The following is a 24,528-nucleotide window of genomic DNA, read 5'->3' as shown; positions in this document are numbered from 1 at the left end:
GAATCAATACAACAGTTGTGTTTTTTTTTAAAAAAGCAGCTGTCAGCAACCTTTTAACCTTTCCACTTATTTTCAAGGGGCGGAGCAAAACATTCTCAGATGCATGTAATTGCGCCACTTTTTAAAAAGTTATTGTTAAAAACACTTTCCTAATCAGAAAATAACCAAACTCCATTTTAAACTGCTTTTCTTCAAATTCTTTTGATATCTTCTCTTCAAGTGTGCCCAAATTTTATCCTTTACCATTAGAACCAACAAAATCACTGGTATCATTATTGTTTCAAAGGAAGAACATTCTGATTGGGGAAGACAGCATTTTAAATTAAACTTCAATTGTTTCCAAACTTTTAGCAGTTTTTGTAAAAGGATTCTCACCCAAGATTTTTTTGGTAAAACCAGGATGATTAAACAACCAGAATCAATTCAAATATTCCAAATTCTAATTCACATCATGGATCATTTGAAATTCAAAACTGCTAAGCTTTTAGATATGTGAGCCTTATTATCCAGAATAAAGACTTTTACATACCTTAACATAATAACTAGAGTGTTACCATGGCCACAAATGAAATTCTACCTTCACAACAGGTTAGTTAACCTTAATACTCCCTATTTAATTCAATGCTTATAAACTAGACACAGAACATAATGGCACATTCTCTAAGAAGAGAAGATCAAGTATGTCATTTTCACATTATTCCTTCAGGCATCTTTTTAAGTGATTGTAATGAAACTAAAGATAAAGTTAGCTTTCGCAGTTAAGTAAAATTTCCAACAATTTTAGACCAAAAGAGGGGCACCAGTTTCTCAACGAGACAGCACTGCAACCTTACACACTTTAACTGTACAAAAGGAACATATCTCTTTTGTTTGTTCTTTTCCTCCCTTGAACCAGTTTTTAATTTCTGCTACATAACCTCATATTGGGAAAAGGCCTGTAAGACAACAGATCTTTAATTTACATTGGATAACAATAGCAACTTTATCTAAACTCGAGTCAGATTAAAACAAAATGTTTAAATTGGACAGTTCAAATTGGATTTTGCCGAACACACAAGGGTTAAGGCTAAAGCTCATTTCCTACAAGACTAGTTGTTCAGTTGCAAAAAAAAATCAAATTGTATAACATCATTAATTTAAAAAAGTTATTCAGTTTTTATATTTTTACAACTCTGGATGCACAATCTTAAATTAAAACAAACAGGCTCACAGTCACACCTCATAATACCAAGTAACTTTGAATTGGGAACCCATTACAGGAATCAATATTTCTGAATGCCAAAATATCTGTTTTATTCTCGTTCCTGAGCCAGTGGAGCAGACAGCTTCAACCAATTTACAACCAGAACATGTCTGAAGTTTCCCATAAAAATATACACATGTATAGATACAACTGGACAAATTACAAATTTATGGTTTCAACATTAAAAGGCCAGACGATAAATGGTTAACAACTATAGCTCTCGACACAGATGTTGGGTGGCATTACAATCAAAACAATCAATCACAAACCCTCTTCAAAGACCGATTTAAATCAAAGGAAACACAGTAATTATTTATTAATTTCATTTCAATTTCATTTAGCAAGGAAGCTAACAATTGGCTTCAGTGACGGTTTCAAGCTTAATTTCTTTCCCTTCGTAACAGAACATGAAACCTTTTCCTTTCTCAGTAGTTTTAACTATTGCTGTTAGCTTTTAACTTATTTATTTTCCCCTTAACCATCTTCCCACCTGCACAATCTTAAATTTTTCTCAGCACAGAAGCTGACAGCATTTACTCTCAGCCTATGTGATGGTTTCAACTTGTAAATGTTCTTTTTCGCCTCTCAGCGGCTCGTATCGGTTCCCTAACTTTCTGCTTTTTTTTTCAAATATTCATTCTCCTTCTGATGTTTCAAATTATCAACCTTCTGATCCTTTTGTCTAATGACCTCTTTATCTCTTGGGGCACTGTAGTATGCAGCTTAAGCTAAAAGGTAAAGGCTTGTCAACCTTCAGCTTCTTTTGACCTACCCATTTCTGAATAAACTACTCTGTCTTCAAAGGACGTACACTTGCCCATCATAAGGCATCCCTCTAACAGTACCTCTTTGTCAATAACAGGCAACTTACCTAAATTTTCTTTATAAGCTAAAGCCACATCTTTGGATACCATACCATTCTGGAGTCTTAACATGTCTTTGATTACTGGCATGTCTCACAATAGGTCTTTGCACACCCTAAGAGTTTCCCTTCCCAGACTGTGTGTTAGCCAGATAATCACAACCCTGAGATTCCTAATTGTTACAAAAGATCACCCACGCTGTATTAATGATGTCCCACCTGAGTTTCAGATCTAATTGTGCTTGTGCCTGACAGAAAGGTTGACAGTGAGACTGTCAATGAGATGGCGAATTTGTAACAAGTCAAAGATTTATTAAGTAGAATTCAAGTATAAAATTTAATAAACAAGGCAGTAATGAACAGGTTTAGATAAGCTTTACATCCAGCTTCAACCTTGGAGGTAGAGCACTCAGATCAGACTTCATCTTCTCTCAATTTCTAGCTTGCAGTTCTTGCGCCACCAGGATCTTGTCTTTAGTGGTGTCCTTCTCCACCTGGAAGACCTGATGAGGGTCTCTTTTGTCCTAACTCCTATCCAATTAACTCCTCCATCTCCTCAATCATCTCCAGTCTTGTGGTTGATCTCACACTGAACATGCCTTTTTTGACCAACCAGGTATAATTCATCTGAATCTCGCATGGTGGCGGTGCTGTAGGACTAGTAATCCAGAGGCCCAGGGTAATGCTCTGGGGACCTGGGTTCAAAACGGCAGATGGTGGAATTTGAATTCAATAAAAATCTGGAATTAAAAGTCTAAGGATGACTATGAAAACATTGTCGATTGTTACCTGCCCTGGCCTACATGTGACTCCAGGCCTACATGTGACTCCAGACCCACATCAATGTGAAATACCTAGCAAGCCACTCAGTTGTATCGAACTGCCTATAAGGAATGAAACCGCATGGACCACTAGGCAACGACAATGGCAAACTCAACCCTGTTGGCACTGCAAACTCTTCTTTGCTAACATCTGGAGGCTTGTGCCAAAGTTGAGAGAGCTGTCCCACAGACTAGTCAAGCAAGAGCCTGACAAAGTCATACTCACGGCATCATACCTGACAAATAATGTCCCAGACACCACCATCACTATCCTTGGGTTTGTCCTGTCTCACTGGCAGAACAGACCAAACAAGGGTGGCGGCACAGTTGGGAGAGAGTTGCCCTGGGAGTTCTCAACATCCGCTCTGGACCCCATGAAGTGTCATGGCATCAGGTCAAACATGGGTAAGAGAACCTCCTGCTGATTACCATGTACCAGTTGACCAATCCGATTGGCCGTCAGTTCTCTAATCCCTGCAGTGATGAGAGCTGCAGCGGACTGGTGAGGAAATGCAGGAGGACACCTGAGACTAGACACTGGAGACCAAGTAAGTTCAAGGGGGTCCCAGGGCGGGGCGGGGAGGGCAGGGAAGGCCTGAAGGGTCTCGGTGGAGAGAAGGTCCAGAGGCCACTGGACCTTAATGGGGGGGTGCCTGACGTCAGAAAGGGGCTTCTGATGGAGGCGCCCCTCCCTTCCCGTCTGAGATCTAACTCTGTTGTATTTTGGGCTTCCCTTACGCAACTTCAATCCTCCCACCAGCCTCAAAATTGAGGCTAGATGGAAAACGGCTGTTAAGTGACCAATAATTGGCCACTTGGGCCTCTGTTGGGGCAAGAGTGGGCTTCACATCCGAGGCCTTGCCCGTCCCAGCATAAAATCGCTGTGTCGTTGGGGCGGGTGAGAACCTGAAGGGAATCCCATCCTTTCAATTTCACGTCTCCACCCCACTGCCTAAAAACCCGCAGGTAGGGGAATGATCCTGGTTCTTGGGAAAAAGGTGGGCCAAGTGGATCAAGTGTCAGTAAAGAAATATTTCTGTGACAGTTATAAGGTGAGCTTATGATCGATTTCAGATGGACAATACAACCGAGAACCAGGCTGAATATAGAAGATTCAGCGTTGAAGTGAAAAACCAAATAAGAGAAGCAGAGAGAGAGTCTGAAAAAAGACTAGCAGTTGATACAAAAGGGAATCCAAAAATCTTCTATAAGAATATAAATAATAAAAGGGTGGTAAAAGGAGGATTGGGACCAAAAAGGGGATTTATGCATGGAGGCAGAGAGCATGGTATTAAATTAATACTTTACCCCTGTCTTTAGCAAGGAACCAGGTCATGGTGGAGGAGGAGGTAGTGCAGACACTTGAAAGGTTTACAATTGATAAGGAGAAGATATTGGAAAGGCCGTTTGTAATTAAAGTTGAGAAGGCACCAGGACCTGAGGATATTAAGAAGTGAGACTGAAGAAAATTGTGGAGATACTGGCCATAGCTTTCCAGTCATCCTGAGATTCAGGGATGCTGCCAGAGGACTGGACAATCGTAAATGTTACATTCTTGTTCAGAAAAGGGTGTAAAGATAAGCCCAGCGACTACAGGCCAGTCAGTTTAACCTTGGTGATGGAGAAGCTTCTTGAAAGGACAGTTTGGGACAAAATAAATAGTCACTTGGGAAAATGCAGGTTAATTAAGGAAAACCAGCACAGATTTATTAAGGGAAAATCGTGTCTAATGAACTGAATGGGGTTTTTTGATGAGGCAACAGACGGTTGATGAGGGTAATGCTGTTGGTTTGGTTTACATGGACTTCCAGAAGGCATTTGATAAAGTGCTGCACAACAGGCTTGGTGGGCAAATTTATAGCTCATGGAATAATAGAGACAGTAGCAACATGGATACAAAAATGGCTGAGTGACAGGAAAGAGAGTAGCATGTTTTTTGGACTGGAACAAGATTTGTGGTGGAGTTTTCCAAGGGTTGGTATTGGGTCTCTTGCTCTTCCTGGAGGATAGTGGACAATTTCAAAAGGCATAGAGAACAAGTTGGTGCAATGGACGGACAAGTGGCAGATGAAATTTAATGCAGAGAAATGTGAAGTAATTCTTTTTGGTCAGAAGAATGTGGAGATACAAACTAAAGGGTACGATTCTAAAGGAGATGCAGGTGGCAAAGTGGTAATTTCATTGGCCTGGTAATCCAGAGGCCCAGGCCAATGTCCCTATGGCATGGGTTCAAATCCTACCATAGTAGCTGGTGGAATTTAAATTCAATTCATAAATCTGGGATGTAAAGCTAGTTTCAGTAATGGCCATGAAACAATAATCGATTGTTATAAAAACATGTCTGATTCACTAATGTCCTTTTAGGGAAGGAACTCTGCCGTCCCTACTCTGAATGGGGACCCACTCCAGACACACAGTAATGTGGTTGATTTTTAACTGCCCTCTGAAATGGTCTAGCAAGCCATTCAGTTCAAGGGCAATTAGGGATGAGCAATAAATAATGGCCTTGTCAGCAATGCCTTCATCCCATCAAAGAATTGGGGGGGCGGGGGTGGGGGAAGGAGCAGGGGGACCTTGGTGAATATGTACAAAGCTCATTGAAAGTGACAGGACAGGTTGAGACAGTGGTTAATTAAGCATACACCATCCTAGGCTTTATTAATAGGGACATGGAGAAAAAAAGCAAGTAAGTTTTGTTAAACTTGTATAGAGCACTGGTTCAGCCTCAACTGGAGCGTCCAGTTCTGGGCAGTACACTTTAGGGAAAATGTGAAGGCGGTTAGAGAAAATGCAGAAAGAATTCATGAGAATGGTCCCAGGGATGAGGAACTTCAGTTAGGTAGATAGAGTGGAAAAGTTAGGACTGTTTTCCTTGGAGAAAAGAAAGTTATGAGGAGATTTAGTAGAGGTTTTTAAAATTGATGGGATCTGGACAGAGTAATAAGGAACAACTGTTCCATTGATGGAAGGATCAAGAACAAGAGGACATAAATTTAAGGTAATTAGCAAAAGCGACATGAGGAAATCTTTCTGATGCAGCAAGTGGTTAGGATCTGGAATGCGCTGCCTGAGTGTGGTAGACGTATGTTCAATTGAGGCATTCAAAGAGCGACTTGGATTGTTATCTGAAAAGAAACAATGTGCAGGGCTATGGGTAAATTGTTCCTACAGAGAGCCAGTGCAGACATGATGGGCTGAATGGCCTCCTTCTGTGCTGTAACAATTCTGTGATTCCGTGTCTTCTAGAGGTTTATGTTGGGGCCATCTTTTTGATGTGTGTTAATGACTTAGGCTTTGATACACAGGACATAATTTTAAAGCTTGCAGATAGCAAGAAACTCAGAAATGTAGTAAATAGTGAGGAGGATAGTAACTGATTCAGGAGGAGATCGACAGGCGAATAAAATGAACAGATATATGGCAGATAAAATTTAATGCAGAGAAGCATGGACTAATTCATTCTTTAGGAAGAATAAGAACAGGAAATATAAGATAAATGGCGTTATTGGAAAGGTCTTGCAGGATCAGAGACATGTGATAATACATAATTTTTTGAATGTAGCAGGACAAGTTGAGAATATAGGATCCTTAACTTTATAAACAGAGGCTTAGAGTACAAAAACAGGGAAACTCTTTCGAGTTATCAACAGTCACAGATTGCAACTCTTTCGAGTACAATCACAGTTCTTGGTTTCCGGGAGTGGGACATGAACCAACAACCCTCTGATTCAAAGGCGAGGGTGCTATGGACTGAGCCACAGCTGACACCTCACAAAAACACGGAAACTCTTTCGAGTTGCCAACAGTCACAGATTGCAACTTCTTTCGAGTACAATCACAGTTCTTGGTTTTCTGGGAGTGGGACATGAACCCACAACCCTCTGATTCAAAGGCGAGGGTGCTATGAACTGAGCCACAGCTGACACCTCACAAAAACAGGGAAACTCTTTCGAGTTATCAACAGTCACAGATTGCAACTCTTTCGAGTACAATCACAGTTCTTGGTTTCCGGGAGTGAGACATGAACCCACAACCCTCTGATTCAAAGGCGAGGGTGCTATGGACTGAGCCACAGCTGACACCTCACAAAAAGAGGGAAGTTGTGCTGATTTTTAAAAAACAAATTAAATACTTATTAGACTCCAGCTGGGATATTATGCCCAATCTTGGGGAACACACATTAGGAAAAATTTCATGGTCTCAAAGGAGATTTAATGCTGACTGCAATGCTACTTAGTTACAATACTAACTAGGGCTGTCTTAAAAATTCTGTAATTCTATTTCAAATTTATATTAAGAGTCAGGTTCTGACAGAGTTTTCAACCTTAAAGTGAGTTAAATAGCCTTGTTGAACAGTGGCAGTTATCTGTCAATCAGCTGAAGTTAGTTAGTTCAATAGGTGTCAATTACTGTAGCAGGAAGCTAAAGTAGTTAATGACTCGTCAGAAGCTCCAAATAAGCAGACATGTTTTTCAAACCGCATGGCGAGGAGACAATGCTAGAGTGAGACGTATATAGTGTATGTAGTTGGGAATTTGGTTCAGGTGAGAATTCAGTGCACAGGAAGAAAGAGGTGCTCCTTTTTCTACTTGTCTCCAAGCTAGGTGTGTGCAACTTTCTATTAGTTTATCTGTGTAAAGCATTAATTAATTGGCTAATTAAATAAATTAGGTTGAACAGAAATGGCAGGGCTGGTGGCATGCTGTAACTGCAGCATGTGGGAATCTGTGGAATGCACTGCAATCCTGGACAACCATGTCTGCAATAAGTATCTGTAGCTTAGGTAATGTCAGCTGAATGCCGAACTGAAGTTTGAATTGTGGATGTTCCGTGGCATCAGGGAGGGGGAGAGTTACCGGGACACTTTGTAACAGGACGCAGCCTTGGGTTAGGCAGAACCTTAGAGCTGGTCAGGGACAGGAAGGTGTGATTGCGAAACAGGCAGGTATGAGAAACCACCATGTAGTGATGGAGGAATCTCAGCCCCTGACTTTGTCCAACAGGTACGAGGTAATTGTTACCTGTGCGGATGAGGAAACGGACTGCAAGGTGGTTGAGCAGGCTCTGAAGAAGTCGTGCGGACTCGAAACATTAACTCTGTTTCTTTCTCCACAGATGCTGTCAGACCTGTTGAGTTTTTGGAGCATTTTCTGTTTTTATTCCACTTGAACTCGCTGGGACCAGTGTCCTTACCAATCAGATTAGTTATCAGTGGACAGGGCAGTGGACAGGGCTTGAACAGAGATGGGGAGCGTTTGGATGAAGGGAGATTTAGGAGTTCAAAGAGAGAGTTGAGGTATCAGAACAGTATAGCAATGTGGGCAAAGACAAACAGAGTGGGTCAGGAAGGGACAGAGAGTTTAACAAAAATTTTACATTGGCAAATAAGGACATTGCACAGAATAGAAGTAAGGATAAATTGAAATTAAAAGTTCTTTATCTGAATGCATGAAGCATCTAAAATAAGATAGATGAACTAATGGCACAAATGGAAGTAAATAATTATTCCAGGGTACACTATTTAGGAAGGATAGAATGGCAAAGGAGAAGGGGCAGCCCTGATAGTAAAAGATGACAAAAACGTTAGAGAGACAGGAGATCATGAAGTAGAATCAGCATGGGTGGAAATTAGGAATAGCAAGAATCGGAAAACACTGGTGGGAGTATTTTATAGGCTCCCTGACAGTAGTTATACCATTAGACAGAACATTAATCAAGAAATTATTGGAGCTTGTAACAAAGGAATTGTGGGGACTTGAATCTTCATATAGACTGGGGCAATCAAATTGGCAAGAATGGTCTAGAAGATGAGTTTGTAGAATGTTTTCATGACAGTTTCTTGGAGCAATACATTGTGGCACTGACAAGGGATAAAGCTACCTTAGGTCTAGCATTGTGTAATGAAGCAGGGTTAATTCGTAATCTCATAGTGCAAGACCCACTGGGAAATAGTGATCATTCTACCATTGAATTCCATGTTAAATTTGAAACTGACATACTCCAATCACAAACAAGAATCGTAAACAAAGCTAATTTCATGGGTATGAGGGGAGAACTGGCTAAGTTGAATGGGGTAAATAAACAGGGATTTGGGGTCCGGATGGGAAGGTGGAGTTGAAGCCCAAGATCAGCTGTGATTGTATTGAATGATGGAGCAGGTTTAAAGAAACAATTCAAAACCTTCAGCAAAATTAATAGCAGCAGAGAAAAAGTTTTGAAACTTAGGGAACTAAAATCCAACATATTCCCGGTATCTGATAGCCTACACCCTAGGGTTCTAAAAGAGATAGCTGCAGAGATAATGGATGCTGTGGCCCTGACTTTCTAAAATTACTTTGATTCGGGAACAGCCCCATTAAGTTGGAAGTTGGCAAATGTTACAACATTTTTCAAGAAACGAGGGGGAGAGAAAACAGTGAACTATAGGCCAGTTAGCCTAACATCAATTGTTGGGAAAATCTGGAATCTATTATTCAGGAAGTCTTAATGCAATTAGAAAAGCATAGTATGATCAGAACAAGTCAATATGGTTTTACTAAAGGGAAATCCTGTATAACAAATTTAGTAGTTTTTTGAGGATGTAACAAGTAGGGTAGATGAAGAGGAAGGCATTTGATCAGGTGCCACACAAAAGGTTAATGGGCAAGATAAGGGCTCATGGAATTTGGGGGTAATATTTAGCTTGGAAAGAGGTTTGGTTAATGGATAGAAAGGAGAGAGTGGGCATAAACAGAGCTTCTAAAAGTTGACAGGCAGTGAATCGTGTAGTGCCACAAGGATCATTGCTGGGGCCTCATCTATTTACAATCTATATTAATGACTTGGATGAAGAGAGCGAGAATAATATTTCAAAGTTTGCAGGTGATACAAAGCTAGGTGGGAAGGTAAGCTCTGGGGAGGACACAGAGAGGCTGCCAAGATTTATAGACGGGTTAAGTGAGTGGGCAACAAGATATCAGATGGCGTATAATGTAGGGAAGTGTGAAGTTATTCATTTTGGTTGTAAGAATAGAAAAGCAGAATATTTTTTTATAAGATTGTGTTGATACTCAAAGAGACTTGGGTGTGCCTGTACAGAATGCAGAAAGCTAGCATGCTAGCGGAGCAAGCAATTAGGAAGGCAAATTGCAAGGAAGTGCAAGAATAAAGAAGTATTGCTGCGATTGTGCAGGGCTTTAGTGAGACCACATTTGGAATAGGGTGTGTGGTTTTGGTCTCCACATTTAAGAAAGGATATACTTGCGTTGGAGGAGGTACAACAAAGGTTCACTGAATTGGTCGCTGGGATGAGGGGGTTGTCCTATGATGACAGGCTAAGTAAATTGGGTTTATATTCTCTGGAGTTTCAAAGAATTAGAGGTGATCTCATTGGAATCTACAAAATTCTGAAGGAGCTTGATAGGGCAGATGCTGAGAGATTGCTTCTGCTGGTTGGAGAATCTAAAATAGGGGGGCACAGCCTCAGGACAAGGTTCTGATCATTTAGGTCTGAGATAAGGAGAAATTACTTCACTCAAAGGGTTGTGAATCTTTGGAATTCTCTACCCAAGACGGTCATGGATGCTCCACCATCAAATACATTTAAGGCTTAGATCGACAGATTTTTGGTGTCTCAGGGAATTAAGGGATTTGGGGACCAGATGGGAAGGTGGAGTTGAAGCCCAAGATCAGCCGTGATTGTATTGAATGATGGAGCAGGTTTGACGGGCCATATGGTTTACCACTGCTCCTATTTCTCATGCTCTTGTGTTTTCCTTAGAGCAGAGACATAATGGGAAGATTAACTAGAACTGGACATACAACTCCTGTATTGGTTTTTTTTTTAGCGAGAAGTAGTTACAAGTTGGGGTGTAGGATAAAAAAGCATTCCATTGTGGAAAGATTGTGCTTGTGCTTTTGCTTTCATTAAATATATTTCCACACATTGAATAATTTTTTTCAAAATGACCACATCTTAATAGTTTATTTCATGCATTTTAGGTGATGTGACAACTCAAGTTGCTTTGCAGCCAGCACTGCGATTTAATGGTGGGGGTCATATTAATCACTCTATTTTCTGGACTAACCTGTCTCCTAATGGTGGAGGGGAACCTGCAGGTAGGTTTGAATTATTGAGAGAATGGATGTTATTTTATAAATTATTTTTGGGGGCGGTGTGCGTGCTTGTGTGATTTAATTAAGCTGGGGGAAGGTTACTCCAGACAGGTTGTCTGGGGGAGGTTTAAGATAAGTGAGGACAAGGGGGACCCTTATTATGTTTCTGGGAGGGAGAGGAAGGTGTGAGGGTGGATGCGCGGGAGATGGGCCGGACACGGTTGAGGGCCGTCAACCACCGTGGGTGGAAAACCTTGGTTAAGGAAGAAAGAAGACATGTCAGAGGAACTGTTTTTGAAAGTGGCATCATCAGAACAGATGCGACGGAGGCGAAGGAACTGAGAGAATGGGATGGAGTCCTTACAGGAAGCAGGGTGTGAGGAGCTGTAGTCGAGGTAGCTGTGGGAGTCGGTAGGCTTGTAATGAATATTGGTAGACAGTCTATCACCAGAAATTGAGACAGAGGTCAAGGAAGGGAAGGGAAGTGTCAGAGATGGACCATGTGAAAATGATTTGAAATGAGGTGTGAAAATTGGAAGCAAAACTTATCACCCCACCAGCCTCCCCATTCAAAGGATCATCCTCTGCCATTTCCGCCAACTCCAGTATGATGCCACCACCAAACACATCTTCCCTCGTCCCCCCCGGCGGCATTCCGCAGGGATCGTTCCCTCAGGGACACCCTGGTCCACTCCTCCATCACCTCCTACACCTCAACCCCCTCCCACGGCACCTTCCCATGCAACTGCAGAAGGTGCAACACCTGCTCCTTCCCCTCTCCTCACTGTCCAAGGGCAGCATTTCACTTGCACTTCCCTCAGTTTAGTCTATTGCATTCGCTGCTCCCAATGCGGTCTCCTCTACATCAGAGAGACAAAACGCAGACTGGGTGACCACTTTGCAGAACATCTTCGGTCTGTCCACAAGCATGACCCAGACCTCCCTGTCGCTTTCCATTTCAACACACCACCCTGCTCTCATGCCCACACGTCCGTCCTTGGCCTGCTGTAATGTTCCAGTGAAGCTCAACGCAAACTGGAGGAACAGCACCTCATTTTCCGACTAGGCACTTTACAGCCTTCCGGACTGAATATTGAGTTCAACAATTTTAAGTCATGAACTTTCTCCTCCATCCCCACCCCCTTTCCAAACCCCTTTTTTTTCCAATAATTTATATAGATTTTTCATTTTCCACCTATTTCCATTATTTTTAAATGTATTTCCATCCATTGTTTTACTCTACCTTTTAGCCTATTTCGATCCCTTCCCCCTCCACCCCACCCCCACTAGGGCTATCTATACCTTGCTCGTCCTGCTTTCTACCCTTAATGTCACCTATTATCACATTCCTTAGATAATATAACTGCCTTCAACTCCTTTTTGTCTATGACATCTTTTGGTTATCTCCACCTATCACTGGCCCTCCATCCAGCTCTCCCTGTCCCACCCACCCACCCACCCACACACCCCCCCCAAACCAGCTTATACTTCACCTCTTTTCTACTTTTCCTTAGTTCTGTTGAAGAGTCATACGGACTCGAAACGTTAACTCTGTTCCTCTCCACAGATGCTGTCAGACCTGCTTAGTTTTTCCAGGTATTTATGTTTTTGTTTTGGATTTCCAGCATCCGCCGTTTTTTGCTTTTATCTTGAATTTCAAGAGCTGTGAGAGCAATGAAACTGAGATGAAAGGGCGAAAAAGATATTTTAGAGTTACTGTGGAGAGCTTAGTGGTTGGCTGTTGGCTATGAGAGGAAGATCTCCTGGAAACAACTATTGGAAGGGCGAAGATGCGGTTTGAATCAGCCATCTAGTCAAGCCAGAAAAGCCTTGGGATGCAAAAAGCAGTCTTGTTCTGAAATTTTGGATTTCCACAGAAAAGTGGGAGAGAGTTTAAGAGGTCATGTAGTATGCCTTTATTAAAGCTACAGCAGTTTTCCTTAAGTAATGTTACTGGATTTTTATAGTTCGACATCTGTAAGGGAGTCTTGCCTGGAACGTGTTTACTTGCAGGTCTGACCAAATAGAGTGTTGTTTGTGGGAATGCTTTGTAAGACTAATTTCAACTGTGTAACTGTAATCTTGTGTGCTTAAGTTTTCTTTTCTTCTTGTTAATAAAACTTCTACTTCTAATTTTTAAAATCCCAGAAGTGTTCCTGGACTTCTTGCTGCTTAGATTAGAAATCAAAAGGAAAAGGGTATGGCCTGTGAGCCAAGTTTCCCTCTGGGATTTGGTTTACCCAACAATTAACATCTGCAGTGGCGATAACACTATGTAAATTAATTTGGAATGCTTGTGTTAAAATCTTATCAAATGTGCAAAGATTATTAATTCACAACTTAATTTTCTTACATGAAGTATGATCTGGAAACAGTGGAAGACTGAGGTATAAAACTGCTGAGATTGTTGTCTTGGTCATAGTTGCATTATATACTTTTGAGGGTTGAAACTTGTGCTGCAAAGCTTATTTTCCTTCTGATATGCTTGCACCCCAGGGTAATGCAAAAAATTAAGACCAGAAATGACCATGATCTTGTACAGTTGAGCGAAAAGTTAAATGGACTGAAAGACCCCTCCCCCTCTCCCACAGCAACACTATTCAAAGGGTTCATGAACTTTTTCTAGATTAATTGCTGGATCATTTTCTTACTATGCTGGTGCAATTTTAAATGTTTTTTGGAGCTTTCCTACACTTGTCTAAAGTTTGAATAGACTGTCGGTGTGGTCTGGCTGGTGCTGAAACAGCAGTTTTGTTGAGAACAGAAACAAGTTGCTTTGAAATATGGGTGGCCTGGTAGGGTTTCTTCTGGCAACTGAGCATGAATAGGAGAATGAAGAGAGGGCAAGCAGAGCAGGGCAAACTGCTAGAAAAGGAAGGAGTGATAGAATAGCTCTCAGCAGTGGCCACATCTGCAGATGGTCTTCAGGGAGCAATATCTTCCCTGTGCAAATCAATGCTCGAGATGTCTTACTTCATGAGAGGTCTTGACTGAAATCTGCTAACTACTACAGCCACATCTGCAACTCAAAATAGGGCAAGGACAACATTGCCTGTCACTGTCAAGGTGACTAATGTTTGTGTATGGCCCCTGTGGGACTGCTGTTGGAGATGTAAATAACATCGCGCCCTCGGGGAAGCTGACACCTGTGCCACCCCTCTTACGCCGCATCCCCAGCTTTACTGGCTCCTGCACACTTATGTCACGTGTCCACATACAGATCTTTCTTCTATCCGAGCTCTCAAATACATGCAGTGTCAGTCTTTGACTTGATGCAGCAAATGTAAGATGGTATTTGGTCTTTTTTCAGTCGTCTTCCTTTACGTGAAAGGGAAATGACAAGATTATGGTGCGGGGAGAGGAGTAAGAAAGAAGTGTGTGCTTGTACATTCTGCAGCTTGTGTCAGTAAAGATTATGGGATGAGATGTAGTGCTTCCGTTCCCATGATGGTCAACAGTATCTCTTCCATGAAGTGATGAAGCATGCAGGCAGCTAGTCCTCCTCTAGTTCTTTCCCGCTGTCTGCTCTTATTTGCTACTCTTGTAAGAAAGAGAGAAGCATGTCAGCGAGTATGCTGCAATATGTTGGGTAATGTGGCTGTCATAAATCAATAGCTTTAAGTGTATACGAGCTTTGAGATATATAAGCGAGGCTTGCAACAGTGTGAGGGTAAGGTACAAATGTGTGAGGGTAAGGTAAATAAGAGGCAAATAGAGTGTGAGACAAGGCTGGCAGCTAACATATAAAAAGAAATCCAAAAGTCTTCTGTAGGCAAATAAATAGTAAAAGGGTAGTAAGAGGAGGGGGAGAGGCACAATTAGGGACCAAGAGTATGGTTGGAGATAGAGAGCATGGCTGAGGTATTAAATAAGCACTTTGCATTTATCTTTACCAAGCATCAAAATAATAGTGAAAGAGGAGGTAGCTCAAATATTGAGATAAAAGCAAAAAACTGCGGATGCTGGAAATCCAAAACAAAAATAAAAATACCTGGAAAAACTCAGCAGGTCTGACAGCATCTGCGGAGAGGAATACTGTTAACGTTTCGAGTCTGAACGACTCCTCATCAGAACTAAGGAAAAATAGAGAAGAGGTGAAATATAAGCTGGTTTAAGGGGGGGTGGGACAGGGACAACTCATATATTAAATCTCTCATATATTAAAGCGAGAAGGTTATGATGAACTTTTATATAACACTGTTTTGGCCTTATGTCCATGTTCTCTGCAAGAGCAGCTCAGCTAGTCCCATTCCTCTGCCTTTCCCCCATAGACCCACAAATATTTTCCCTTCAGCTGCTTATCAAAATTCCTTTTGAAAACCACAATTGGCTCTGCCTCCACCACACTCTCAGGTAGTACATTTCAAATCCTTGTTTCATAAAAAAAGTTTTTCCTCATGTCGCCATTACTTCTTTTGCAATGACCTTAAACCACTTTCCTCTGGTTCTTGACCCTTCCACCAATAGGAAAAGTTTCTACCCACTCTGTTTAGACCCTTCATGATTTTGAACAACTCTTATCAAATTTCTTCTCAAACTTCTCTCTACTTCTCCAATCTATCCATGTATCTGAAGTCCTTCAACCCTGAAAGCATTTTCGAAAATCTCTCTTGCAGCCACTCTGAAGCTTTCACATCCTTAAGTGCGATTACCAGAGCAAGTACCAAAGTATGATCGCAGTCTATCCAGTAACCAGGAGCCATGCTTAGAATCCACAAATGATAAGGAACATCTCAAAACATGGTGGCAGCATTGGACAGATATCAATGTAAAAAATACATTGGTGCTATCAACAGAACTACAGAGTGAAGAAAAACTTGATAGCAGCTTGTACTTACAACTCAATGGAAGGAAGAGGCAAACTGGATAGAGGTAACAATGACCCTAACTCGGTGAGCTGTCCCTGGTCCTACCTTGCCTGTTTGACTGTCTCAAGGACCCACAGAGAGGCCAGAAGTGGGATTAATGGAAACTCCATTTTCTTTGATATTGAGCAGCATTGGGCCTTCATGCTAAAGAGCAGAAGCATCAAGTCAGATCCTTAGTTTATGTTGTAGGTCCAGTAGCAGACGATGTTTTCCTGAGACAGGGAGCGGGAATAGCCCACAGTGGACTTTGAGACCATCCTCAAAGCATTTGACATCTTTTTTAACCAAAAGCAAAACTTACTTATACAGTGAGCACATTTTAAGCAAAGGCTGCAACCATGTGGGGAATTGGTTGTATTATTTCTGACCGACCTATATTGCCTGGCTAGTTCTTGCAGATATGGAGCGCTGAAGGACAAGCTAATCTGTGATCGCATAGTTGAGGGCATCCGAGATGAAAATCTCTCTGACTTTTTGCAGTCCAAAGATGACCTTATTTTAATTAAAGTGGTCCAGTGTGCGAGACAGGCTAACTTTCGAGAGCCCAACCGGCATCACTTCACTCCGTTGACTGGGTAGGCCCACGGGCAGCAGTCCCACCTTTAAGAAAGCCCGCCAAAATGAGCAAAAAGGCAGGAAACTCCACATTAGCAAACATTTTGAGATGCTTGCATTGTGGTGCGAAGAACCAACGTAGACGCCAGGACTGCCCATCAGAGGCCGTGGAATGCTTCCAGTGCGACAAAGCTGAATACTTCAAATGTTTCTGCAAATCCAACAACCTTAATTGAGTTAGAGGACAAAATATTTATAACACACTCCACCCAAGAAATTGGAAATCAAGACAAATATTAAATTACAGAGTTCCTATGGGAAGTTAATGGTCTTATTCCAGACTATTGGTCAGTTACAGTGCAGTTTAGATGCTTCAATACCACTGTTAAAATTGATTCTGGAGCTAGTGTTAAAATACTAGCAAATGACCTTGACTGACTTCAGCCAATACCCTTTCATCCATCAAACATCAAATTACGAGGTCCAGATGGCATGACCTTCCAATTAAAGGCAGGATTATTGCTCCTCTTCATTACAGGGGGCGATAGATCATTGTGGACAACATAGAGAGAATCAATCAAATGTACATCCTCATTGAGTGGCAATGTTGGCATACTTCTAGGAATTCTAGAAAAAAACAGATGATGTCCTGCATTTGAACAACTCAATGTCATGGAATAATTTTTAACCTTTTACTTTGAACCAGTGGAACTTCAGCCCACAGTAGCTGAGGAAGTTTATTCAATCAGCAGCAAGTTTCTTTCTTTCAGAGACAGTATCCACAAGACCTCAGGTGGAGGTTGAAGTCATGAATCTCTCAGTTCTTCATGAGGTTAGGCCAGAGGTGACAGGCACAGAAGGCACTGCAGTAGATGATAACCATCCATATGACGAATTAGTGGACCTGAATTGGCTGAAAGTGATGAGGAAGAAGCCATTGCAACACTGAGTGATCTGTTGGAGGATGAGGTCCTAGCGGTTGTCCACCTTTCCAATCGATAGATGCATCACACCAAGTCTCTGATGCCTTTTTTAAAGAGTCAGCTGTGTTTCTAGTGGCTGAGCAGCATTCAGATCTTTGTTTCACAGAACCCACCAATGTAATACATAATCTATCACTCGCTGCCCATGAAGATTCTTCTGGAGAGAGTACCTTGCCTGATTCCATGTCAGAGTCCACAGAGGATCTCACTGCTAAAGAGCTGGTAGCTTCCAAGGGTGAAAGTCAATCAAGTCCCAGCTGAAAATCATCTTTCCTCTGGAGCTGTATGTCGGCACAGAAACTGCAACAGAATCTTGAGCACTTCTAAAGCTGCAGAACCCTGTATAGCAATCTTGTCTCTGAATTATTTGTCTACAGGAAATTAGTCTTCATTTTATCATTGAATTTCGTCCCATTGCAGAAGATGCTGCTGTTTTGTCTCCATATCCTCAACAATTCTTCCCATTGTCCAGAGTGGAGCAGCCTCACACAGAGAAAAGTGTGGCTCTATGACCACTGCCTACAGAAAGTAGACAGCCCTTCTGAAATACTATCGGGAAATCATCTCTTCTTTTCCTGAAAGACTTGCTAGAATTTTGTCACTTTTTTTCTTCATTGTCCAGATTCATTACAATCTCAGATCTTAAAACCCTTTACAGTTTTTGATACAGCTGAGAGAGCCTTCCCTGGAGTTGAAAATCATTCTTCTTCTTAAGATCTTTTCCTGTGTGCTTTGAAGGAGCATAAAGTTCCTCAGAGCCCTAATTTCTTCTCTTCCAGCCCCAGAGAGTCCAAAGAGAGCCCTTCAGCCTCAAGCCAGTCTTCCGTTGAAAAGCCCTCATTGTTCTTGTAGTTCACTAATTCTGAAACCCACACTCTGCTTATCAGCATGTAACTTTACTTTCCCATTCTGCTGATGATGCCCTCCAAGACAGATTGAAACCCGCATGTCTCCAAGACATCTTCCCTCGGCCAAAAATACTGTGGGAGACTGAATCCCTCATAACTGTGACTTGGGGAGGGGGAAGAGTTGGAGTTGGGTAGGAGCTGTAGTTATGCAAAGAGGGTTACAGAAATGAAATGTAAACCGTTAAAGACATAGTTTTATTTTGTTTAAAAAGTAGATAACATAATTGCTGGGGGGGGGGGGGGGGGGGGGGGGGGGTTGTTAGGGAGGGAGTTCCAGGATATTGACCTGGCGATATAGTTCCAAGTCAGGATGGTGAGTGGTTTGGAGGGGAACTTCCAGGTGGTGGTGTTCCCATGTATCTGCTGAACCGCTGAAGTCCATGTTTAGTTGTAGTACTAATAAACAAGTGTTAAGGAAGTACCAGAGTATGACTACAGCCTATCCAGTAACCAAACACCACACCTAGAGTCTATAGATAGGAAGGACCATCTAAAAACACTGACCTCCACCACTAATTCCCACAGTTTTGTTATGATGTGTCTGGAGCACCCTCTGCCACCCTAAATACATAATGCGACTTATTAGGAAATTTGTGGGTTAAAAGGTGAAACCTGGGATCTAGTTCCATTTTTGATTGGAGACAGCAGTTCTAAAGCTCTATTTATATACCTGCATTTCTAATGAGTTTTATGACCCTTGAAGGGGTGTAAAACAAACACGAATAGAACAAAACTGTGCTGTTGCCTAGCAACAGGGCCCCAGAGAGAGATGCCCCACTCCGTCTCTCACACACAGGCACGTGCACACAGACCAAAGCAGTTTGATTCAGTTGGAAGCGGCTGCCGGTTGGACAGCGGAGGGACAGATAGCAAGTCCAAAACTAAAGTTGAAACCAGAATTCCAGAGAGACTGGATACTGGGAGAAGTAACTGCAGATGGAACAGATTTCCCAAAAGAACCAAAAGGTACCAAGGAATGAGACAGAAATGTGTCTGGCATGGACAAGATGGGCCGAATGGCCTCCTTCTGTGCTGTAACTTTTCTATGGTTCTATGGAAAGGGGGAGTCCCAAGAAGACCTTCTAATCAAATGAAGGACAGAAATTTGGAAAAGTTTCTATTCTGTGGAAGTTAAAGTAAGGAACAGAGAGGAAGGCTTCAAGCTTAAAGAGACGAAAGCTGCAGGAAGCAGATTTAAAGCAAACATGGCTTGTGAGAAGTCCAAAATGACAGCTAAAGGCCTGTAACTCTTTAAAATGGGCATGTGTAGCAGTGATGTTCTGTTGGCACAGCTGAGCATTTGTGAGAGAGTGCATGGAAGAAATCTTGAATACACGTGGCGATCCAGGGGAGAGGAACATTGGAAGGAGAGTTCAAAACCCTGGAGGTGGACCCTTATAGAAAGCGTCTGAGAGAAAGTGTTGTTTGGGAGAAGATTCCAGGACGAGTTCTTCGAGAGTGGATATTGGAAACCCTCATGTGAAAGATGGAGTTCAAAGAGACTGTTTGGCTCATGGTATGACAAGCGCGGCTGGGGGAGTTGATGAAAGATCCATAATAGCTGTTTAAGGCGACATCTGTCACTTGGTTTCAGAGTGTGGTGTGACTGACCATAGGTCGCCAGTGTTTACATGGACTGTGTACTCACTGAGTACACAGAGTATAATATAACTTTTGTAACGTGTTATCCATACAAATCTGTATATATCTGTGGCGGTGCAGCTGTGGGTGAAGGAGTGTTGTAATATAGTTCATTTCTTTCCTGTTTAATAAATGTTTTATTCTTTTGTTAAAAGTTCATCAGCTGACTTCTGTGATCTTGTTCAGTAGCCACTCTCCATGCATCAAAACAAAAAATAAAAGTTAAGATCTATCAAGCCGGGTTCCACCCTGAGATCTGGCTTGTCCAGTAGTAACATCAGCTGGGATCATAACACACTCCTTTCTACCTTTTCCATCAAGCCCTCCAATGCATTGTCTGAAAACTCCCAGCATTTCTTACAGCCACAATGGACTTTCCATTGTAGAGCAGCACGCTGCCTTCAAGGAGTGCTAGCTGCTCACAGTATTGGGTGCCCAGCTGATCATCAGCGGCATTGGCTGCACGCATTTCAATGAAAAGGCAGCAACAATTTAGCCTGCACTGAACAGGTTAATTGCATGCTGCTATCCTCTCACCTGTTTCCATGGTTTAGCCAATTTCTTCAGAATTGAAGGTGCGAATCTAATTGCACAGTTGCTGTCTGAGATTATGTGAGGTATATAAATTTTGCAGACACTGCAGTTGTGATATGGTAGCAAGAACTCCCTATCTCTGTCTCAGTGGTGGTGTTGCTGGGGTTAAATTCAGCTGTGCTTCAGCTTGAGGAACAGGTTCACTGGTATAGGTTTGCGCAGTAGATATCTGAGTGCCCACAGATTGTTGAGGCTCATTGAAACATATAAGATTCTGAGGGGACTTGACAGGATAAATGCTGAGAGGTTGTTTCCTCTCGTCAGGAAATTGCAGACTGCGGGCAGGGGGGAAATGTTTAAAGATAAGGGGTCTCCCATTTAAGATGGAGGTGAGGAGGAATTTCTTCTCTATAAAGCCTTTAATCATTGGAATTCTCTTTTTTTTATTCACTCATGGGATGTGGGCATTGCTGGCTAGGCCAGCACTTATTGCCCATCCTTAATTACCCTTGAGAAGGTGGCGATGACTGCCTTCTTCAACCGCTGCAGTCTTCCACAGTGAAGGCTGGGTCATTGAACTTATTCAAGGTTGGGTTAGACATTTATCTGACTGACAAGGAAGTCAGGGGTTATGGTGGGGTCGCAGGCAGGAAAGTGTTGTTAAGGCCACAGTCTGATCAGCCATGATCCTATTGAATGCTGAGCAGGCTTGATGGGCTGATTTGCCTACCCATGCTCCTATTTCTTGTGATCTTATTTAGATAGGTTGTGGCGGCAGCAGCAGATTGTGAGAGCTATTGAGACATGAGCTGCTGTACTTAGTTGAATTGGAATTTAGCTGGCTTGAGTAGAAGATATGGAGAAAACTGCTGAGTGGATTTGCAATGATGAGCAAATAAGTTTATGATGACCAATGAGTTATTTATTTAATTGGGTTCCATTTCATACAAAGGTAGCTCCAGTAACCTGTTTTTCCTTTTTGCTGATGTTGATAATGACTCTTGCTGTGAGACAGTTGGACAAAATGTACCTATTAAACCTATTCTTGTAATGCCTAAAACATTATAAATGTTCATGTTCTTTAATTGGCAGGATATGATCTCGAAAATGTTTTTGGTGAGAGAGCATTTTAATATTGGTTGAGTTGATGGATACTTCCTAACTATATTGTGTGTTTTGTTTTGCTATATTTAGGAGAGTTAATGGAAACCATCAAGCGGGACTTTGGTTCCTTTGAGAAGTTTAAGGAAAAGATTACTTCAATCTCAGTCGGTGTTCAAGGCTCAGGATGGGGATGGCTGGGTTACAGCAAGGATTCAGGAAGGCTACAGCTTGTGGCTGCTTCCAATCAGGATCCATTGCAAGGAACAACTGGTAAGCCATGCCTACTTTTTTTTAATTTTCATTTTCCCCTTCTAGTGGATTAGTGCACAAGGTTTAAATAGTAACAATCTGTTACATGTGACATATGCTTTGATTTTACTTTGCTGGTTGATGGTCTTCAAATTTAGAGACCAGTCTCTAAATTAGGTCAACTCATCTTTTCTTGGTTTAGGTGAATCTTTACAAATCTGAACCCCCCCACTCATTTTTTTAAATATTAAGATGGATAAGGATCAGCTTTAAAGCTTTCAGATTGGAAGATGAGAAATTCAATATTAGTTTTGTTATTTTGTATGAAGAAACTCGTAATTAGATCAGATTACTAAAAAACACTAATATTTGGTCTTTCTGAAATGGTAGCATATTTCAACTTGTTCCCATTCATTTTATATTGCACTGATGGCGAGCAATGATATTTTTGCCCTCCTGGTTTGAGGTTACTGACAGTTAATAACCTTTTGTTATCAATGACATTTATAATTTATTCTAATTTTATTTTCCTTCCAATGTTTCCATATTTCTGATGGTAGAAAATAAAAGGCAATTATATGCAGTACTGATGAAAAAGAGAACTATAGCATAAAAGGATCCAATGTACCTTTTCAATTGGAGTTATCTATTCAAATCCTTCTCTCATTTTTTTTACATATACTTACTCAGTGATGTTTGTGTTTCTCTATATATGGCTTACATTTAAAATTATCAAAAGTCTATATTGCTTAATGCAGAGTTCCTTGAATAGACTCACTAAAGTCAACTTGTCACATGTTTCAGGTCTAATTCCCCTACTTGGAATTGATGTGTGGGAGCATGCCTACTACCTGCAATATAAGAATGTGCGGGGTGACTATCTGAAAGCTATCTGGAATATTATCAACTGGGAGAATGTAGCAGAGAGACTCAAAGCTGCCATGAAATGAGTAGTATTCATGCTGGACTTCAAGGAAACCAACAGAACCCTGCCATTGCTGTTTTAAAATGTTTTTCAATAACATTTGTGAAACAGTTTCTAGCTTTCAGGACCATGTTTAAAACATTAAATCTTTGGAAACATCCAGCAAGTATGATTTGTATTTATTTTGAATCTATCTAGACATTTGGCAAGTATTTTCGTTCTGAAATGTTTACGGATCTGAAGAACTTGTGTTGTACAATCCCACAATTAAAAACAATGTAAATTTATCTTTATTCTTCTGTAGTATTGAAACCAGTTCTCTCAAATGCAAGGTCAGTTGTACAAAAATGAATTTATGTAATAAGGCATTTTGAAAGTATCTTTGTTTGCAAGTATCTCCAGATAGCTATAGTGCAAATTGGGATTAAACGGTTAATGTGATTCCCTGTAGCTGAATTTTATATTTTTTTAAAAAAGGTTAAAGTGAGGATCGGTACCATTAGTTCTTTAAAATGCTGTCTTTTTACTGCTGTAACAAAGGTTTGAATCAAGCAAAAAGTAAGAATAAAATATTTTTTCTCTCATTGCTTAGAGTTCTGAGGAAAGAGGAAAAATACTAACTTTAAAGAACTATTGGGACCATGGAATAGAAACAAGGGAAAAGTGATGTGGAAAATAATTGATCCCAATAAATTAGAGTTAAGAGGTGGGGAGGAATATCAAAATTTATAAGAACACAAGAAATAGGAGCAGGAGTAGACCATATGGCCTACTGAGCCTGCTCCACCATTCAACACGATCATAGTTGATCTTAGGCTTCAACTCCGCTTTTCACCTGCTCCCATATCCCCTGATTCCCTGAGAGAGCAAACATCTGTCAGTCCCATTCTTAAATGTATTCAACAATTGGGCATCCACAGCATGTTGGGACAGAAAATTCCAAAGATTCACAACCCTTCGAGTTAAATAATTTTTCCCTCATCTCAGTTCTAAATGATCCTTTTCCTTGGATTGTGTCCCTGTGTTTTAGATTCCCAACCAGCGAAAACAATCTCTGTGTTACCCTATCAAGCTTCTTAATCTTTTATGTTTCAGAGGTTGCATCCTTTCCTGCATTCTGAGAATATAGGCCCAATTTACTTAGTCCCTCATCCCAGGGACCAATTTAGAGAACATTTGCTGTACTACCTGTAATGCAAGTATATCCTTTCTTAAATATTGAGTACTCCCAGATGTGATCTCAACAAAACCCTGTACAATTGTAGCAAGACTTCTTTACCCTTGTACTCCAATCCCCTTGCAACATTTGCCGCCTTAATTGCTTGTTGTGCCTGCGTGCTAACTTTCTGCATTCCTTGTACGAGCACACCCAAGTCTCTCTTACAATTACAAGTTGATCCTTTTATCACCCTTATTACAATGTTGAAAGGTAATACTCATTTTCGAACAGTTTTAGTGAATGCTTCATTAATATTTAGTACCATTTGACTTCGGGATCTTGTTTTGGAAATGCTGATTTCATTCAAAAGTACTAAGCCAGGACTTGAAGCATGAGTGCTTGCTCTAACTGGGTGCAAAACAAGTGGACTAATGTTCAAGTTTTCAGCGCTGCAGTAAACAAATGTAGCCATTTTCTGTTCAGCATAACATTTTAACTACAATGTATGTTTGGTTTGCCACCAGTTTGAAAAGTAGTTATAATTCTGTAATACTATTTGGTGTGAATGTTTTTGTACTGTAG

General features: G+C 41.2%; 1 protein-coding gene across 1 annotated transcript in view; it reads left to right on the top strand.

Moving 5' to 3' along the window:
• Positions 1–22,947, top strand: part of sod2 (superoxide dismutase 2, mitochondrial) — a 37,045-nt gene extending 14,098 nt beyond the window's left edge. The window contains exons 3-5 of the mRNA XM_078556801.1: positions 10,907–11,023; positions 21,704–21,883; positions 22,667–22,947. Coding sequence (XP_078412927.1) covers positions 10,907–11,023; positions 21,704–21,883; positions 22,667–22,812 — 443 coding nt within the window. The 3' untranslated portion in view covers positions 22,813–22,947. The remainder of the gene's footprint in view (positions 1–10,906; positions 11,024–21,703; positions 21,884–22,666) is intronic.
• Positions 22,948–24,528: the final 1,581 nt, after the last annotated feature.

This window comes from Cetorhinus maximus, chromosome 14, assembly GCF_964194155.1.
Source record: "Cetorhinus maximus chromosome 14, sCetMax3.hap1.1, whole genome shotgun sequence".
Lineage (NCBI taxonomy): Eukaryota > Metazoa > Chordata > Chondrichthyes > Lamniformes > Cetorhinidae > Cetorhinus > Cetorhinus maximus.
The sequence above is the reverse complement of the archived record's forward strand: the minus strand, read 5'-3'. Positions and strand labels throughout refer to the sequence as shown.